The following is a 14,721-nucleotide window of genomic DNA, read 5'->3' as shown; positions in this document are numbered from 1 at the left end:
CTTTTGGATGTCTTTGTAAACAGAGGCAATTAGGCAGATTTTCACTATTAGCATTTTGTTCATGCCTACTGAAAGCTATCAACAATAAAAATATGTACTGACACCTCAACTAATCATATATTTTAATGTGTTTCTTTAATCAACACTTCCATCTTGTATCTGGGGCAGTGGTATTGTTTGCTGTCATTCTTTTCCCTCTTCACCAGTTTACAGTTCCCCAAACGGGCCTATCAGAATGTTAAGAGCTGACATCATGCAGGGCCGGGGGGTTATATGATGATCCCCCTCCGGCTACTTATCGTTTTTCAGGGCCAAGGGTTGGTCAGATGGCATGTGACCGAATGGCACCTAAGAACACAGGACACAGGGCCAGGAATAACCCCACCCTTGGACACACATACACACACACACACACACACACACACACACACTGAAACCCCTTGGGGGAGGACATGGAAGCGGAGCATAGTGTAGATCATGAGGCTGCTTCAACAGGTGGGTATTATATTTAAAATTCATGTGCACAACTTCCAAAGTGTGTCCTCCTGAGTGACGCTACTAGAACCACAGAACAAGACATAGAAGTGTGTATAAGAGTGAGATTTTAATTATGGGGTGAACATGGTGGAATGTGCTCAGTGGATGCACCCAGTATGTGACTAACACTGGCAAATAGGGGATGGCAAAGCAGTAGCAGCGACAAGACATCTAACTTGTGAAACATGCCCAGGACAGTAGCATGGCATGCATGTATCATATTCCTCCTTTCAACTCTCAATCATTTTTGGGTGCTTGACTTTTTTCCCAGGGGCTTGTTGACTGGAGCGGATTGGACAGGTGGCGTAGCGTGGAGAAGAGCTGGCCGTTTACCAGCCAATAAAAATAGCTGTGGTCTCCATGATGTCACCGGTGAGTAAATCATGGCTCCCCGACTGTAGAGGGAGAAATAAAGAGAGAGAAAGAAGGGGGTCTGTCTTGTTTTTTTTTTGCAGTTTCAATGATTGTCCCTGATCTGTTTTGCTCCTGCATCCATATCTTTTTTTATTTGTTAAACTAATCCCACCCCAAGTCTCTATCAGTTCGAGTATGTCTCTCTCTGCCACTGTTCCCTCCTTTTTTCCCTTGAACACGGTACTTCTCCCCTCTCACTCATGTCTCACTATAGCCTTGCCAGCATTTGCTGAAACGCTAGACTCTGCATGTACATTTGCATGCACGCCATGAGAAGGCTACCCTGGAGATTCAGAGCCATCTAAATCCACACACCCAGGAAGATGTAAAAGGCCAGAGAAAGAACGGCCGTGTCCCCCTCACCAACCACCGATGACACCGCCATCTTCAGCCAGCCACAGTGGGCGCAGTTGCCAGAAAGGGTGTACGAACTAAAGCTGGAGTCTGATCTCACTCCCATACCTGACATTCTGAGGCCACAACACCATGCGGCCGATGTGGAACCTGATCAGTCGTAAATCTTCCCTGTTTGACCATGTGACATGCCAAATTTGTGATTCTGCCCTCCATCCACCCTCCGCCTCTCTTTTTGCTCCACCCGCTGCCACCCATAGTGCCCTTCTAACCTTCCAGCACAGCCCCCTCTGGCACACCGGAGGAGGAATGTCAGGCGGGAAGGTGACAATCTCTCATGCCTAGATCAGTGTTTCTGCATGCGTCTTTTATGAGTTTGTACGTGTTCGTTTGACTGTACATTTGTGTGTGTGCGTATGCGTGTTTGTATGTGTGTGTGTGTGTGTGTGTGTGTGTGTGTGTGTGAATTTGTGATTGTGTGTATATAACTCCGGTGACCCAGCAGCAGTGTGGCGGCAGGATACTCTCAGTAATAGGATGTTAGGAATGTAGCACTTGTCAGCCTCTCAGAGGATGCTGTTAATTCACATTCTGTCCGTTTCAGAGGGTTAGCCTTTAATAAACAGTGGCCAATGAGTGTATTTACCTGTGAGGCTCAGTGTGTGTGTGTGTGTGTGTGTGGGTATGACTTAAGTCACTTTCAGGGACACACACCAGACTTAAGACCAGTTGATTGGGGACGGCTTGTGCAATTGGGGACAAAAGCTGATTTTTGGGTCAGTGGTTAAGGTTAGGGTTAGGTTAAGGTTAGGGTAAGGGTTAGGTTTAGGCAAGTAGTGGTTATGGTTAGGGTTAGGGTAAGTCTCCAGGAAATGAATGTAAGTCTATGTAAATACCCCAAAAGTGACTTAAGTAAGACTGTGTGTGTGTGTGTGTGTGTGTGTGTGTGTGTGTGTGTGTGTGTGGTATGGTCCAGTGTGTGTAAGTTGTTTCCTTTTAATAATGACAGTTGAGATTGCTGAGATTTGTTGCTGCTCTGTTTCATTCTTCCTAGATGTCTTGCCTCACTTAAAGCTTCCATATAAGAACCCAGAGAAACTTGTATTATTTTATTTTCTAAGCAAAATCTAACGATCCAGTGTAATGATTTTTTTGATGGTTAGATGGTACAAAGCTTGTAGGACTGAATGAGAGTCTAACCTTCCACTGCATGACAATATTTCTATCTTTGGGAAACAAATATCCAGTGTTCTTCGGCACCCAGCGACAATGGAGGCACAGAGATTTTGGCTAGTTTGGCAAGTAGCTGGCTGGCTATTGTCTGACAGACTATATGGACAGACTATATGGGGCATCTCATTAACTATGCTGTCAACCAATCAGAACAATCTTTAAAACTTGTGTGGAGGTGACATCCTTTTGATTTTGTTGACGACCGGAGGGAAAGAGTCCTTTGTTAATTTATACCATGAAATAGAGACCTGCAATTCTCATTGCACTGGACCTTTAAATTCTTCAATTCTTAGAATTCTTCTTAGATTCTTTAGAATTTAAATGTTATTTCACTGAGTTCTAGATTCAAGTTTCTAGAATCCTGAGGTCCTGGTGGTCTATGTGGACAATGAGTGAGTTGTTTTAGGAAGAAAATAGCCGCACACTTGCACATTCTATCACAGAGGATTTATCACCAACATTTGTGTAGAGGGATGAATGAGCCAGACCTGTCCATATGTGGGCCTTTGTGTGTGTGTGTGTGTGTCAGATGACACTTAGTGATGATTTTGAACAGCTGAGATGAGTTTGTGTGGAACTGGACAACGGGGCAGCTGTACATCTCTGTCCAAGACATATACACACACACGCACACACGCACACACACACACACACACACACATCGAGGCATATAAACAACAGTGGAATCCTGGGGTCCGACCCCCTTGGGACCAAGCCAGACTGAGACCTTAATAAAGGCCTTGTTGTTTCAGGAGGTAGCTTAAACGGTTTCGGGTTTATATCCCAACAAGCCCCACGTTATGGACCACCACCATATGCTTAGTGATCACATTCTGAAACATATGCTCTGATTTGCATTTAGATACTTGGTTCTTTGTTCACATCTTTTTTTTTTTTTTTTACAATAACAGTTTTACCTTGATGGTCATTTAAAAGGGATAAATTCACTTGGGTGCAGCTACTTACTTATTTAATGTCCTCATAGGTATTTCTAGCATAGAGTATAAACTATTCATGGTGGTGTTGCAATGTGAATAGTGGTCTAAATAAAACCGGGTTGCCATTATTACCTCAACTGGCCTGCAACATCCCAGCCAATGAGAGAGTTTGTCTGGTCAGACCTCTTTTAAGAGGGGCGGGGCCTAGATGTGCTGCAGGGTCACAGGGAGTGATGTAACCTGTGTTTATTTTCAGCATATACACGTAAATGTAGACACACAGACACACACACGCACATATGCGCGCGCACACACACACACACACACACACACACACACACACACAAGAGCAACTGTAGACTGCTGCACATACTGTTCTTCACATGCAAAGATTTTAGCATGCACAGTACAGTATCATTGACTAGACAAACACAGATCCACTGACTGATTTGGGTTTGGACTCTGGTTGGATCTCTGTTGTGTTTCTGTTAGCCGGTCGTCCCTCTTGCCCTCTTCCTAGTTTGGTCACTCGACAGCAAGTGTTGCAGTGTGTACATGCGCACAAACCATCAGCAGCACACACACACATTCACACATGCGCACATACACACAGACACACACACAAATGACAGTAGAGGGTGGCCGTTCCAGGGGGAGGACAGGGTGGTTAAGGAGAGAAGAGGTGCATGTATCACTGGGGAAGACAAGGGGGAGAGAGGGAAAGAGAGAGAGAGAGAGAGAGAGAGAGAGAGGGAGGGAGAGAGAGAAGGGAAGGAGAGAGGAAGGGAGCGAGAGAGACAGAGAGGGAGAGACAGACAGAGAGAAATTTAGTCATGGCCATTAATACTAATAGTGGTTTCCCTTCCCTTCCGTCAGCTGCAGCTGTTGATCACGCTGGTGTAACTGTGAGCTTTCCAGCATTGCATCACTCTCTATCTCCCCTGACTGCCTGACTGCCCTGCATTACCCTGTATGTATATAGCTCTACTAGCCCATAATGCACATCATGCAACAAGGGCAATATGGACTGAAGTAATGTTGGCCCCCAAAAAATCTGGAAATATTTACTCTGTGTTGATGTGAGCTCCTAAGATTGATCCATTTGTAAAGTGCATTTACAAAGTGCAATCTATCCAAAATATTTGAGATCTGATGATAGTTTGAGAAACTGGCAATATATATTTTACAGTATGCCATCAGCATGCGTAAATCTTTATCAAAACATTGATGCAAGAGTAGGGCAGAACAAGTGGGAGCAAACGCATCACATGTCACTTTCATCCACTGCTATTTAAGAGCATGTTTGATTCATTAACATGCCAATAGCTACTAGTTATTCATACTATGTGTGATGTATGCATAGCGAGATGTTGGTCATGTTCTCCATCCAGAGAACGTAGCAGAGGGACGATGTAACTTCCCAGGGAGCTCGTCCGCTCACATACATCAGAGACATTCCACCTCATCTGACACTCGTCCATGGAATTCTGCAAATTTTCCACACTATTCTCCCAGGCGTTCTAAAGTGCCTGTCAAAAAGACTGGCATGCCCAAACAACAAGCACCTGTAAACTCTTAAAACAAGAAACATAGGCTACACCTTAATGGAGATTGCATCTTACTGGGTGTTGTTATCATGGCTTAATCTTTTAGAGGATACGTTCTCAGTCGTTGTTGTACGCAGACGCATGATGAGTTCCTGCATGTACCTGTGGTGTGTGTGATTGTGCATGTAGGTATGTTTGTGTGTGTGTGTGAAAATATCTTTTTGTTTGCGCTACTGATAGGTGATAATTTGTCATGGATTTGTGCAGAGTCCCTTTCTCCCCGATGCTGGTATGACCAGTGTATGCAACCTATAGTTGACACCTATGTGTCACTCTGGGAACACACTAAATACTTCAGATGACTTGAAGGTTTACTTGGCAACCGATGGCTGTTTTAAGACCATGGATACACTTTCAGCTTGGACTGAGCTCAAAGTTTTCAAGTATCTACAGTACATGGATAGAAATAAAAAATCATTGAATCACTTGCATCATGTGTTCATCGTTGTGTGGCTGTTAATAAAGCTCAATGACTTCATCCAAATCTATTTGGAACTGGATGTGTAGAGCCTAGATTTGCCTGACATTCTATAACCTTTAATATATACCAAGTTATAGACCATATAGATACATAAGTACTAATCAAGTTGCCTCCAGCCTTGCCAGAAAATAGTAAATGCTTGTAGAAATTTAGTATTTCAGACTATATTCTCTTGACAACTAACATGCACTGTCAGACCATTTTAATCTAGCCTATATGTTAGGCTATGTAATTTTATATGGGCTGGTAGGCAATCATCAGTCTGCTTGTGTGTGATCAATAATGGCTAGTTGTAGTTTTTGTAATGGTGGTGGTGGTAGTGGGAGTGTTGGTGGTGGTTTGGGGGGTGTGGGGTGGGGGGTTGTTAAAGGTGGGAGGGGTTGACAGAGAGATGTACAGGACAGGACACCCTCATGCCTGCTCCATAAACCTCACCACATTTTGCTACCGCAGCTGTCGTGGCGCATACAGAGAGCAGAGAGGTGCGCTCTTTCTGGGGGGACTATGTCGAGTCTGGCACGGGCTTTTTCGCATTGACCAGTGACCACCGAGCCCATTTCTCTGCGGGAAATAAACGGAATGTTGTCGCTGTCTCTCTCGGCAAGGTCGGTTTCCACAGAACAGTGAGGACGCCGCTCATTTACCATGAGCTGTTTGGATGTTATGTACCCAGCCTATGGACATTACGCACCGTACGCACCGACTGCTCCTGCTTTTATCAATAGCTTACAGGTAGGGAGTGAATAATTTTTCAAATGTTTTCCTATTATTTTTGCTGTTATTATTGTTATTCCGACTCTTAGCGTTAAAGTGGGGGTGATGGTTATAGTTGGGGGATTTTTTAGTTTATGTAAGGAACGCTGCCTGTGCGTAAAAGCAAATAACCAGACGTAAAATTCGTTATAGAAAGAAATTCCATGTGGTCTTGTTGGGTTAATGATATTTTCTTTCTTTTTTCTTTTCTTTCTTTTTTTGTTACCGTGCTGTTGCTTAATCTATGGAATTCATGTTTGCTCCATACCAAGCAAAGAACACTTGTAGGCTACCCACAAAACTCTTACCCTCATACGTACACGTACACATGCACGGACGGACGCACGCACATACAAACACGCTGCCACACACAAAGAAAAACATTATGTCAATATGTCTCACAGACAGCTCCTGATCTGTCCTCTGCAACACCTGTCTTAACCCCGTACCCCCTCCTCCTCCTCCCTCCCCCGGCAGGCACCCATCGGTCTGAGCAGCGCTTCTTCTCACTGCCGGGACTTTATGGACGCTCCCAGGGGTCCCGAGGGGGTGTCTGGGGGCCCGGGCGCTGGAGGATCAACCTCTTCCTCTTCATCCTCCTCTTCCTCTTCTTCCTACACGCCTGCGGCTTCGCGGCCAGAGGAGGGCCCCAAGGAGAAGCAGGAGGCCCCCGAGGCAGAGTACCTGACGTCGCGCTGCGTCCTCTTCACCTACTACCAGGGAGACATCAGCAGCGTGGTGGACGAGCACTTCTCCAGGGCGCTCAGCTCCTACATGGATGGAGAGGGCAAACGGCGGGCAGCAGACCATCAGGGCACAGGTACAGCAGGGAGCGCGCGCGCGCGCGCGCACACACACACACACACACACACACACACACACACACACACACACACACACACACGCACGCATGGATGCACATCAAACACACACACACATTATTCATACAAAAACAGGTGTGCACCCTGGCATACACAAACACACACTTGGACTTCTAAATTGCTTTTCGTTTCCATATTCATAGAAATATGCATTTAAATTGTCTGTGCACAATGCATTTTAATGGAGAGCTTTACCATAATGCTATATGGGTTAGATACAGTACATGTAGTGGTAAATAAAAATTTGAGTAAACAATAGAATAGAATAGAATAGAATAGAACTTTATTGTCCACAAAAAACAACACAAAAACATAGTTGGATATACAATAGAAACATACAATAAATATATGTAGTGATGTAGTGGTAAATTAAAATGTGAGTAAACTATAGAATAGAATAGAATAGAATAGAATAGAATAGAATAGAAGAGGACTTTATTGTCCACAAAAAACAACACAAAAACATTGTTAAATATACAATAGAAACATACAATAAGACAAATTAAAAAACATTAGTGTCAGGCATTAGAAAGATGTGACCAGTCTGTAACCATCATAAGGAAAAAAAAACCACCAACATAAAAAAACAATTCTATTGTCATAAAAGCAGAGACCCTCTCCTGATGTTACTCACACCAGTTAATCCTACCTTGTATGATGTATACAATGAATTTATGTTACGAGGATTCATATCAGCATAAAAAAGGTGGGTAAACTCAGTTTAGGTGACTTTACCCTCCACTACATCCCTGCTTGCATATATTCCATTCATTTAAGTAAGCATAGGTGCCACAGTTGTCTGTCTGGTGTCCTGCGCTTGCTTTCGAGGCCACACAGGGTGAGGTGACAGTTCTGCAGAGCACAGCAGAGCGGCAGACAGGTGATGTGATCAGGTGACAGGACTGAAGGGCTGCCTGGTGGAACTGTTGTCTCTGGAGAGGTCAGGGCGTAGGGGTCAGAGGTCAGGAAGGTCAGGAGCTGTTAGCAGTCAAAAAGGACTTCCATGACTGTGGTAAAGGTAAAACTTTAAAGTCAAGCCACAGTGTGCATACACACTCTTTTGTATGGTTAGGAGTAAGTTTTTTGGAAAAAAAAAAAAATCATTCATCCAAAAATGATAGCCAGCTTTGGATATCTAGGCTGGAGGTATAGACATTACATTACTCTATGTAGTATGTGGCTTGGTAACCTTACCAGCACAAACACTATGGGATTAATAATCCAATGTCAATCATGAAGGAGGTTTGTAAATTTGCTTAATGACCCCCCAAAAAAACATGTAATTATTAATCTCAAATGCTTCAAATCCAGTTTAAAATTAGCAATATGATTTTAAGATGTGCTTTTTGCTTGCAATCTTTACAATTACACCAAAACACAAAGTCAAACATTTATTGTTTTGAAGTGTCACTCTGCCAGCAGCCTGCTGATGTCCCTAGTATATCCATGTAGGGCCTATAGCCTCTACTCTTTTTCTTTCTCTGTCCGTCTCTTTCCTAGTCCAGTTGCACGTCTTCATTTCGGCACCCAGACACGCTTCCTGCCTCACAACAGATACTATGTTTATACATGGCCGTAAGCGCACAGCCTCGCCGGCATATCCCCTTCAAACGGCTCCGCGGCTGCCATTCTGACTCTGGCTCCAGCTCTTGCCCCACAATGGTTGCTCAGTCGCTCGCCTGCCTGCCGCTCTGATTTATATATGCTGTGGTCTGTGTGATACGGGGTAGAAGGCAACACAACCGCTCAGGGTGCCGGACGGTGTCTTTTTTCAGTGGAATATCTAAATATAAAAGTATACTGCTAAAAACATAAAATGGCTCGCTGACATTCTGTCGAGGGCGAGGAGAGGGGGGAGCAGAGAAAACAACAGGTGGGGGGGCAGGAGACACAAGAGAGGGACAGCGGGTGCTAGCATAGGGCCAAAGTTGCGTGTGTGTGTGTGTGTGTGTGTGTGCATGAGTGTGTTGTGAGACTTGGGCTGACATGAGAGTGAGAGATGTCGCCACAACAAGTGATTTAAGGCACTGTGAGCCTGGTGCCCCACTCCAGGTCAAAGCTTCTGCCTTATATAGACTGCTAGGATATAGGGATGTCTCTCTTTCTACCTTTCTCTCTTCTTCTCTCTCCCTCCCTCCCTCCCTCTGTCTGTCTCTCTCTCTCTCTCTCTCTCTCTCTCTCTACTAGAACGCGGTTGTATTTATTTCTGTGTCTTGTTGGGGCTAGGACTGTTTGTCAGTATGATCCAATGGGGAAGATATCTGGGCCAGAGGGTGTAGCAGTCATGTGAGTGACATCTATGTTTTAGCATGAGTTGCTCCGCTCGCCCAGCTCCAGCCTTTCCATTTGTGTCTATAAATCAAGTGATTCACTGCACAGTTGTTACAATGGTGCGTGACTCGGCCTGAATTTGATCGTTGTTTACCCCCCTGCCCCCTCTCTCCCTCCCTCCATCAGATACCCCTTCACCTAGCAGTCGGCGAAGCTTCCCCCCTTCCTTCTGGGACAGTAACTACTCCTCGCCTCATAGTCGCTCCCACTGTGACACGGGAGCGCCCTCCTATTCCATGGACCCATATGCATCAGGGCTTCACCCCGGCCTGCCGCACCCGCACCCCCATCCTCACCCGCACGCCCACCCTCACTCCCACCCTCACGCGCCTGAGAGCTGGGGCTACCCCCAGGCGCAGGCCTACGGGCCCCCGAGGCCGCTCCACGAACTGTACTCACCCTCGGCCCTGGAGCCCCACTACGGGCCCCTGCTCATGCCTGCGGTGCGGCCCGCTCACCTGCAAGCCCTGCCTGGCCACTATGAGGTGAGCAAGCTGGAGCCCAGCCCCTCCTGGCCCGGCCTGCTGCCCCCGGGAGACGTCAGCCAGACCCTGGCCCTCAACATGGACGCAGGTACACAACCCAGCTTGACAGCTTTTGGCACTTTATGTATGGAGAGTACAAGTGTTTGCTCCACTAGAAATTTACAGTTTACAGGTTATTTGTAATCATTACAGATATGATCAGAAAAATTAAAAAAAACATTAACCAACTCTCAACAGCAGTGTAGACCAATGCAAATGGCAAGTTCAAATGCTTGTGGCAAAAGACATTCTGAACAGTGACGTTCATGAGGTGACATTGACATTCCTTGGATGACCGTGGAGCCCAGGGGAGGATTCTGTGACAGAAAAATGTCCCCCTGGTGCCTCGATCATTAAATATACAAGAAGAACAAGCTAAGAGCATGCTTGTCATGTGTCAGTGTGCTGATTTGCCCATTTAAAGTTAATTCATTGCTTTAACACATTACTCCAGGCATTCTGATTTATGAGTATTGATATTATTGCATCAAATATAATGCCCACATCACACACACATACACACACGCACACACACAGATGCACACAGACATAATTTCGACCACCACCCCCTCTCCACATACACTCATGCGCGCATACACACACACACACACACACACACACACACACATACATCATAATCATCACAGAAGGTCTCTTTCTTCTGCCTCTAACAGGATGTTTGGCAGAAGTAGGTTCCATGACAACCTGTGTTCCATTGTTTGCCATTGTCCTCCTCATTGTTTCCTTGTCCTTTTCTCTCAGGCCTCCAGCACCACAAGAAAGGCAAGGAGCTGTACTGGTTCTAACGAGCCCTTCAGTCACATTGACCAGCCATTACCAGATCCAATTAGTCTCTGGACCTGCTCCTCTATTGAAGCAGCGTGTCCCTTTATCCCCCCCCCCCCACCACCACCACCACCACCACCCCACCACCACCACCACCACACACACACTCCATCCCCATCTCTCCACCCCCCTCTCTCAGCTGCTGGCCTCCCCTGCCAGTATACAGCCTTGCTCCAGGTCGACGTGTGTGCACCATGGAGATAAAGGGGAGAGAGAGAGAGGGAGAGAGAGAGAGAGAGAGAGAGAAACAGAGAGAGTGTCACTGTCTATAACCTGTGCTGTTCCACTCTTTTCCTCATCTCCCCCACTCCCTCGCTATGTCTCTCTCCCTCTCTCTCCCTCTCTCTCTCTCTCTCTCACTGCCGGTGCAGCACAGACCTTGGCAAGGTGTGAGCCACTGTGACCTGTTTGGACTGGGAAAGACAGGATCACACAGCAGACTTTTGTAGAGGACAGAGAGATAGAGGGATGAATGGAGGGATAGAGGGATGAATGGTGGCGAGCGAGGCTTCCCTCCAACGTCCCTGGTTATCTCTGTCTCGTGCTCTTTGTTGGTACAGTGGTTGTCATCATCCACTTATCTGCATTTCACAAATGCAACATGCAGGGATAAACGGGACTAGCAATGATGGCTGTTTGTGCATTGTGACTGTCATTGTGATGCCTTTTTGGTTATTATATTATTTTGTTCTCTGGAAAAAAAAGTGTTTCTATTTATTTGTGTTTCTGTGAATTTCTAAAAATGGATGTTTGATTAGGCCAGTGTTCTGAAGATATTGTGGTTCAGTTTATTGTGTTTTCTAAAGAGAGGTGAAGGCGATGACCATAAATGTGTTTTTGATGGAGAATTCTGATCTATCTGTGAAGGAATCCTTTGCGGAGGTTAAAGATCATTTCTCAAACACATATCAAGTTTTGTTCAGTTCAACAATTATTCTTTTGTTCTGAATAGACTTTCATAATTTGATGATGTTCCATTTTAGTTCGCTAATTCTCAGTGTCATTTTTAGATGTTTTGAATTTGGACTTAGTATTTTGGGATGTTTTTCTGCGTGTCATTTCTCATTTCTGTGTCAAAGAAGATTGTGATGTCAATAAATATTTTTATGGTAAATTGTGCCATCTCTTGTTTGTTCGCCTTGAGTGTCATTAAGAGTTTCTGAGCTACAGTAATTTAAGTTTAAGTGTCGCTGGACACAAGATCCATAATAGCTCAACACTTTCCAAATGGCTGTTATCTTGAACAAATTAATACAGAGGAATATCACTTGGTAGAAAATATACCTGATACACCTTTTGCACACATCGCCTATTTTTAGACCAGTTTCTGATTTTATATACCGACTGATTCATAAAATGTGAGGAAGTGATAGTTTATACTCTTTATACACAGGAGCCCAGCCAGATGTGATCAAGGTTGAGCCATTCGACTCGTCTCAGTCTCAATTTGAAAGGCCTTCCATTTGAATTCCTCCTCGTATTTACACTTTGTCACCTATAAAGTGGGAACGAGTGGTGAATGCCAGCTATGTGTAACCAGAGGAGAAGCCAGCCATCCCAGCTATGCACCAAGTGTTGCTGTGTTATTGATCCGATAATCAGATTATGCGTCGAGGTATGCCAGTCTTGGCCACTGTCACAATTTAGCGGCTGTTATGTCTGACCCCCGCTAGAGAGCAGCCAACTATGTGATTGGCTCTAAGCTGAGGAAACATGTAGAGTAATGAAATTAGACAGAGTTTACCAGGGATAGCGTTCCTCTCAGTTTCCCATGCCAAGCATCTTACTGCCTTTTCACGCTAGTATTGTCACTGGCCCTGAGGGTTTCCTGTTCACACTGTCCCTCCAGCATCTTCTCTGCAGCTAAGATGTTCCCAGGCTGAAGCAGCTATTGTCACATGATATTGCTTAGTTGTCGATTAACTCTACATAGCATTAATAATAGCCATTTTAACCACCTGAGTGCAGCATGTGAAGAGAAAACATCTATATTCCCTCAGTCACCATTACCACATATTTATTGGCCATGGATATTGAGCTCTATAATGATATGAATTAATTGATGTAGCCTCTTAAATCAATTTGCAGCACAAAAAGCACTGCAGGTTTATTGTATTATCGACTTAGAATTGAATAAAAAGTGTGATGCAGTGACAAATGTTTTCCAGTGAGCAGAAATGCAGGTTAATGCTGCCCTCTGCTGGTGTGTTCATGTCATTGCAAAGGCCTGGTGATCTGGTGCTGAACTCATACTCTGCGTGTTCAAAGCCGGCTCATAAACTTTACTGCAAGCCACAGCAAATCCACCGCCAATCCACCCTACTTCTACCCTCCACTCTGTATTAGCTAATGAAGCAAAAATGCCTTGAACCAACCTTCAAAAATATATCTCAGATGATGAATATACCACAGTCATGTAGCATCGCTGTTTTTCTCATTGCACACCAGAGCAGCATGACTCTCGGTGGGTCATATGAGTGCTGAACCATGCCAAGTCAAGTGATACAGGATCACATGATACAGGATTCAGATTCAGAATCAAAAACATTTGTTTGATAATCATCCGGATCAAAACAAGGAGTCTAAACAGAAAAAAAACAAGAATCCTTTTCAGGAATCTTGGTTCTCACATTTGTTTTGTTTGAGTTATACTGGAAATTATTCAGATTCGAAAATCTTTATATTTTAAGATTTCAGATCATAAGATTTAACCTGTGCTTGACTTTATTTTAAACACAAATTGTTTATTCTCTTTCACGTTCCACAAAAGTCTTTGACAAACACCCCTACCTGTCTTTAAAATCTTTGATGTGCCTTTTTGAAAACTGTACGTATAGAAAACAAGGTTTTTCCTCTCAATGAGCATAGCCTGGCTTTATTTGCCTTAACCTTTATGAAATGTTACATAATTATATATCCTTTGCCCCACATTCCAGATAGTTAATTGTGAATTACAGCAAACATTGACAGGATATAACCTAATTGTCATGTGGAAGTTGAAAAGCCTCAAATAAAACACAGTGGCACGCAAATCATGAGCAATGTGGAAGTGGGTGTGGAATCTCAAAACTTCTTCTGTGTAATCATTCTGTTTAAGTCTTGCTCATGCAGAATCAAACAGCTCAGAATAATGTCACCCCTCACCCGCCCGACACACACTCATACACACACACGCACACACACATACGTATCCATATATACTGTATGTGTATATGTACTTAAATATATTCTGTATATACATATATACACATACGTGCTCATGTGCCCTACTCCAAGCCCATGCCCAAGGCCACAAACACACACACACACACACACACACACACACACACACACACACACACTCACTCACACTCAACCTTGATCTATGAACTGAGGAACTGTTTCTTCTGTATTTGTTATTGAGTTGACACATGACCTGATCTTGTCACTTGACTTGACTGCTGTTGTAAATTCTGGCTTTACAGTATGCAAGGAACATTATAAACTTTATACTTGGATAAAATACTTGTATAATTGAGTTCTCTCGCTTGCACTTGGCTTCTTGTTTTCACAAAGAAACATCATTTGCTACTGCGCTTTCATACTATGGAGCATTGACAGCATTGATAATGCTGAATTGCTATAATATATTGAATGCATCAGTTCTATATTTCTATTGTTTTCCATTGACCTAAATATAAATTTATGTTGTTAGCGGGCATACTTTTTGTTCACAATGTTCTTATATAGGACCCCAAGCATGTGCTACAAATGCTAATGATTACACCTGGGAGACATGGGACAGACTGAACAGACATACAGGCCTAAACACGACAGAAGCTT

At 44.2% G+C, this 14,721-nt stretch overlaps 1 protein-coding gene across 1 annotated transcript; it reads left to right on the top strand.

The window, feature by feature from the left end:
• The first annotated feature begins 6,209 nt into the window (after positions 1 to 6,209).
• Positions 6,210 to 10,859, top strand: vgll2b (vestigial-like family member 2b). Its single transcript, XM_071910217.2, has 4 exons — positions 6,210 to 6,296; positions 6,795 to 7,137; positions 9,656 to 10,102; positions 10,816 to 10,859. The coding sequence occupies exons 1-4, from the start codon at positions 6,210 to 6,212 to the stop codon at positions 10,857 to 10,859; spliced, it is 921 nt and encodes a 306-aa protein (XP_071766318.2).
• Positions 10,860 to 14,721: the final 3,862 nt, after the last annotated feature.

The sequence above is a fragment of the Centroberyx gerrardi genome, chromosome 17 (genome assembly GCF_048128805.1).
Source record: "Centroberyx gerrardi isolate f3 chromosome 17, fCenGer3.hap1.cur.20231027, whole genome shotgun sequence".
Lineage (NCBI taxonomy): Eukaryota > Metazoa > Chordata > Actinopteri > Beryciformes > Berycidae > Centroberyx > Centroberyx gerrardi.
This window is presented reverse-complemented; position numbering and strand designations above follow the sequence as displayed.

Coding starts and splice junctions, on each gene's coding strand:
- vgll2b (XM_071910217.2), top strand. CDS start 6,210: ATGAGCTGTTTGGATGTTATGTACCCAGCCTATGGACATTACGCACCG. Junction 6,297..6,794: donor CTTTTATCAATAGCTTACAG/GTAGGGAGTGAA, acceptor CTCCCCCGGCAG/GCACCCATCGGTCTGAGCAG. Junction 7,138..9,655: donor AGCAGACCATCAGGGCACAG/GTACAGCAGGGA, acceptor TCCCTCCATCAG/ATACCCCTTCACCTAGCAGT.